This window comes from Cervus elaphus, chromosome 31, assembly GCF_910594005.1.
Source record: "Cervus elaphus chromosome 31, mCerEla1.1, whole genome shotgun sequence".
NCBI lineage: Eukaryota > Metazoa > Chordata > Mammalia > Artiodactyla > Cervidae > Cervus > Cervus elaphus.
In genome coordinates, this window is record NC_057845.1 from 41,753,953 (window position 1) to 41,760,179 (window position 6,227).

Genomic DNA, 6,227 nt, shown 5'->3' on the forward strand with positions numbered 1-6,227 from the left:
CTATTTTAAAATATCTATTCCACTGGGAGAGTATATGAAATTTAATTTTAAAAAGTTTCTATATATAGAAAAAGTAATTTTAAATTCATTTTTAAAGCCTAATATAAAACAAACTTTATGGGCAAAATGAAGCAAATATGAGTACCTAGATTTGTACACCATACTTCCATAAATTCATAAAGACAAACCTTTTCCACTGTTAGCATCCCCCCTGTGATTACCAAATAGCCATGTGAATGTTGAGTTTCAGAGTTGAGGTCATAGGCACTGACACATTTTGGAGATGAATATTCCCTAGAAGTTTGTGTCCTTGTATCACAAGACAGCAGGAGAAGCTTTCTCCTTATTAAAAAAAATATTAAAAGGAAAGTTATACACATTCTACATTGGAATCTTATCTCTCCATAATTCCTATCTCAACAGACAACAGTAGAGATGACAGAGGATAACCTCTCCTTGGCAACTGAATTTACCCTGACAGGATTTACAGATCACCCAGAGCTGAAGCCCCTTCTGTTCCTGGTCTTCCTTACCATCTATCTGATCACCATGGTGGGGAATCTTGGCCTGGTGGCATTGATAGTCACAGAGCATCGTCTTCACACACCAATGTACATCTTCCTGGGAAACCTCGCTCTGATGGATTCCTGTTGCTCCAGTGCCATTACCCCCAAGATGCTACAGAACTTTTTTTCCAAAGACAGAATGATTTCCCTCTATGAATGCATGGCACAATTTTACTTTCTCTGCCTTGCTGAAACTGCAGATTGCTTTCTCCTGGCAGCAATGGCCTATGACCGCTATGTGGCCATATGCAAACCACTGCAGTACCATACCATGATGTCAAAGAAACTCTGCGTTCAGATGACCATGGGGGCCTACACAGCTGGAAACCTACATTCCATGATTCACATTGGATTTTTGTTTAGGCTAACTTTCTGCAGGTCTCATCAAATCAACCACTTCTTTTGTGATGTTCTTCCATTATACAGACTCTCCTGTGCTGACCCTTATATCAATGAATTAATGATATTTATCTTTTCAGGGTCAGTTCAAGTATTCTCTATTATCATAGTAATAATCTCTTATCTCCTCATCCTTTTCACGATTTTTAAGATGAAAACCAAAGAAGGAAAAGGCAAAGCCCTATCCACCTGTGCATCCCACTTTCTCTCCGTCTCAATGTTCTACGGTTCCCTTCTCTTCATGTATATCAGACCAAATTCAGTTAATGACACAGATAAAGATATACCTCTTGCTATTTTTTATACACTAGTTATCCCTTTGTTAAATCCTTTCATTTATAGTCTAAGAAATAAGGAAGTAATAAATGTTATGAAAAAAATTATGAAGAAAACATCATAAGATTCTAAAATATCATTCCATAGGGACAACTGATTTTAATTTGATAAAACTTTATTTTCAAAATCAAGCAATATTGAAAAAGTGGTAAATGACAATTTTGCATGGAAAATATTAAATTACTTAAACATGATGTTGTATAAGTCATGCAAACAAGTTAAGAAAGGAGAGATTCTGCTGCAATGTATTTCAAAATATAAGTGACTAGGTTCCATCTCAGATAAACTAAATAATTATTCTTGAGGTCACAGATTATGTCAGGATGTATTTACATATACTAGCAACTATTTGTTTCAGAGTATAATGAGCTACAATTTTCAATAAATCCAATAAATGCTAGAAATAGAAGTAACTATATATGAAAGTCTCCTCCATTTAATACTGTTGGCAACATCCTCAAATCCCTCAAGGCATAATGTTACAAAATCTCTCATATTCCAGGTTCTCTAATACCAAACCCTTCTTAAGCAACAGCATGTGATAGAAGTAAACTATGTTTGAATTTGAACCACAATATTGAGTTTGCTTTAGAAATTATACTTGACTATGAAATCAAGCAGAACATATATTCTCTAAGCAGTTTCCTTCTAGTGTTAGTTTTCTCTCAAGTTCTCTGAAATACAGTATCTGAATATATCACTGATTTACCAATATGAAGTTGAAAGTGAGGCTATTTATATGACATCTCTATGAATTTTACATTTTCATGTACTTTGGCTGACTATCTATCATAAGATAGTGTAATTTATTAATTAAAGGGCTTTGTTCTCTGATAGTATTACTTGCCTTGTTTGCCATTAGAAATACCACTAACATGGACTGACTGCAATGTAACATACTGATATAAAAACAGCATTAACAAAAAAGCTGGAGGTGCTTTTCAAGCATAAGAGAGGCAGAAAAAAGTGAAAATTCTGATTATCTAAACTATGTATTGATTCTTACATGGGCAAATATGAAAGAAAAAATAATTTACTGACAAACTATTATCAGCTGTTCACTAAGCTAGACTTGATGCACCCCCTCAACTAGTTAGACCTTTTTCATGCTGGTCCAGAGTATAAAAATATCATACTCTGAAATACTGAGGAACATGCCCGACTCATCCAATTCACCTGGTCTGACCTACAATTTGAATCTATACTGTCTTTTCCTCTATATGCTTTGGGAGTTCAGAAAATTGACAGCATGTAGCTTGGGGTATTGAGTTCTTACGTAGCATGGGAAGTAACCTGTGCTACTGAAAACTGGCGGGGGGGCGGGGAGGGGCGGGAAATGTAGTATTTGGAGAAACACAGGAACAGATATGACCAGAGTCAATATTTATAGAAATGAGTGTGGTACTGGGAGTGGGAGATGAGGAAGATGAACCAAAGAACAGAGCCAGAAAGTGGGCAAAACTGTTGGAGAGAGCTGTTGGTGAATGTGGGGAGAAGGGGGAAAGAGGATCAGGTTACTGAGAAACTTATACACTACCCTGAAGAATCCGAATTTATCTTAGAGCCATCAAACACTGAAGATAACCTGGCGCAGAGTGATGTGATTGTACAGTTCAGAAGTTTGATCTTGCAACTGACTGGAAGGAGACTTGAATCAAGGAGACTAACTTACTTTTAAGGAGAACTGAAACTGGAGAATATCCTAAACAGAGAGAAGTGGACAGAAAGAAGCAACATTTAAAAAAAAAATAGTAAATTGTACCTGTTAGATAATAAAATGAAAGCCTATCTTCTTCCTGAATCAAACATGACATAACTGATTTCATACTTAACAAGGTACCTGACATATGGCCATTCAATAAGCATTTCCTTCAATATGCTTTTAATATAATTGAGTATGTTAAAGTGTAATAGGCTCATTATTTTTCTTTTAATAAAATAATATATTTTATTTTCTCAATTTCAAATCTCATACTGTAAATACTGATAGATATAACCCAAAATAAAGCTTTTTAGGATTTAACATATTTTAGAAGCAAAAAGAAGTCTACACAGCAAAACTTTGAGAAGCTCTGAATTAAATAGATGCTCTAATCCTGTATCACCCTCTATTTTAGTGGATATTTTGTTATTAGACTTCCATGCGTTGATTTCATTTCCTTTTTCTAAGGGTACCGTGATTTCTGTCATGGACATCTGTAGCATTCATCTCACCATTAGCAACACTGAATCCCAGAGGTCTGTTAAGGGAAAGTATGTAACTTACTTGAGGACAGTGAGAAAAAAAGAGGTGATTTTCCAGAAGTTTATAGGAAATATGGATCCTTTATTTTAATATAGGTCCACAAAACAGGTAGTGTTTATCTCTCTGATTTTCATGAAGCTTGGCATAGTCAACATTGCTTTTGTTAGCAAGAGTGAAACCAGCCTAGAGATGAAGTCAAATAGACAAGGAAGACAGCTGAAAAATCACAGAGAAACAGACTTAGAATCACTGGAATAAACCATTCTTCCAGTTGCATAATCCAAAAGATCTTCTTACAGTCTGAGGCGCCTTATCTGCAAGTGAATAAATATTAACTGAAACACTTATTATTTACAAGTTTACAAATAACTTTTCAAAAAACTTTTTACCCATATCCATTTAATGCTCTATTAAGTCTTTTATTTTAATTTTTAAATTTTAATTTCCCATGTGTTATAGGTCAGTCATGTCTGACTCTTTGCAGCCCCAAGGACTGCAGCATTCCAGGGTTCCCTGTCCATCACCAACTCTCGGAGTTTGCTCAAACTCACGTCCGTCGAGTCAGTGATGGCATCCAACCGCCTCATTCTCTGTCATCCCCTTCCCCACATGGCCTCAATCTTTCCCAGCATCAGGGTCTTTTCCAATGAGTCGGTTCTTCATAATAGGTGGCCAAAGTATTGGAGTCTCAGCTTCAGCATCAGTCCTTCCAATGAATATTCAGGACTGATTTCCTTCCGGATGGACTGGTTGGATCTCCTTACAGTCCAAGGGACTTTTCAACACCACAGTTCAAAAGCATCAATTATTCTTAGCTCAACTTTCTTTATAGTCCAACTCTCACATCCATACATGACTATTGGAAAAACCGTAGCCTTGACTAGATAGACCTTTGTTGGTAAAGTAATGTCTCTGCTTTTTAATATGCTGTCTAGGTTGGTCATAACTTTTCTTCCAAGGAGTAAGTGTCTTTTAACTTCATGGTTGCAGTCACCATCTGCAGTGATTTTGGAGCCCCCCCAAAAAATAAAGTCTCTCACTGTTTCCATTGTTCCCCCATCTATTTGCCATGAAGTGACGGGACCAGATGTCATGATCTTAGTTTTCTGAATGTTAAGTTTTAAGCCAACTTTTTCACTCTCCTCTTTCACTTTCATCAAGAGGCTCTTTAGTTCTTCTTTGCTTTCTGCCATAAGGGAGACGTCATCTGTGTATTGTAGAGTGAGTGAATAAAAAGCAACACAGTAGGTTGTCAGAATAAACAAGGAGATATAAGAAGCTAAATAATAGTGCAGAAACTAAAAACTCAGAATATGACAAAAGCATAATTTCAAAACAATAGATAAATGATAGTGTTTGGAAAACTATTCTGCATTGAGAAATAAGATTAGATTTCTATTTATATTTATACTAAAATATGTTTCATGTGTACTGAAAACATAAGAATCAACACTGAATACAAATAGTAGAAGTAATTCTGAGAAAGGAAAAGATTTACTGTAAAAACACCAAATCTAGAAATCATAAACCGGATAATTGATATATATAATTCTCCAGATCATTGCCTATTTGCTCTCAATCCATTTCTCAACTTTCACATGTATGTTTTGTTTTATAAGCAATTTCCACTGTAAACTATTTGCCAGACTCCCTTTCAAATGGCTTCGGGCTAGGTTTGGACAATGAGAGGCACTGATAAGAAACTTCAGAGTGGAGGAAAAGAAATCACAATATCTCTCCCCTTTTTCTCTGCTACAGGCAGTGTCTCCAGCACAACTTGGATCTTCTCACTGAGTCCAGCCCCGGCAGGAAAATTGCTCAAGGCTGAAATCAATGGTTCTGTTAACATCACTGATCCCTGTAGGAGCTTCCCACCATTAGTAATCTTTCAATTGTCTTACTATTGCCTGTTTTAATCTTTGCTTTTATAATGCTTTGGAACTGTTCACTAAATTAAATTTTCCTCATTTTAACTAGTGGGCAAGATCTCAGTTTTGTTGAGTTGACTTAAAATGACTACATAAAGTGTTAAAACCTTTACAGAACAATAAAAAAGCAGAGTAAACAGTCAAATAAAAATACAAAAAAAAAGAAATTTATGAGAGAAAGAAAAGTTAAACATCTATATGTTTATAAGGAGTTCTTATAATTCATATAAAAAATGCAAACCTCTGAACAAAACAAGGACCAATGGCCATTCAAAAAAATTAAAATGTGCAGTATGTTTAAGAAAATATATTATTTTAAATTAAGGCTATTAAAACAGTATGGTTTTATTTATTTCACTTTGGGAGTAATAAAGGGACGTGAAAGTGAAGTCGCTCAGTCGTGTCCAAATCTTTGCAACCCCGTGGACTGTAACCTACCAGTCTCCTCAGTCCATGGAATTTTCCAGTCAAGAACACTGGAGTGGGTTGCCATTTCCTTCTCCAGGGGATCTTCCAGACCCAGGGATCGAATCTGGGTCTCCCGCATTGCAGGCAGACGCTTTACCCTCTGAGCCACCAAGGAAGCCCGATAAAGGGAAAGAAGAGCTATAATTCTGGCAAATAGCTAAAGGAGTATGATAGCAAATTTGTTGGGACCATAATGGAGTAGGTACATTACTCAGATTGAAACAGTCTTTCTGGAGGACAGTGTAACAAAACAGATTAAAAACTTTCATAACTCTCATAAACTTT

At 35.9% G+C, this 6,227-nt stretch overlaps 1 protein-coding gene across 1 annotated transcript; it reads left to right on the forward strand.

Annotated features, from left to right (window-relative positions):
• Window positions 1–435: 435 nt before the first annotated feature.
• Window positions 436–1,365, forward strand: LOC122687311 (olfactory receptor 5K3-like). Its single transcript, XM_043892661.1, has one exon. It carries the CDS (start codon window positions 436–438, stop codon window positions 1,363–1,365), a length of 930 nt encoding a protein of 309 aa, XP_043748596.1.
• Window positions 1,366–6,227: the final 4,862 nt, after the last annotated feature.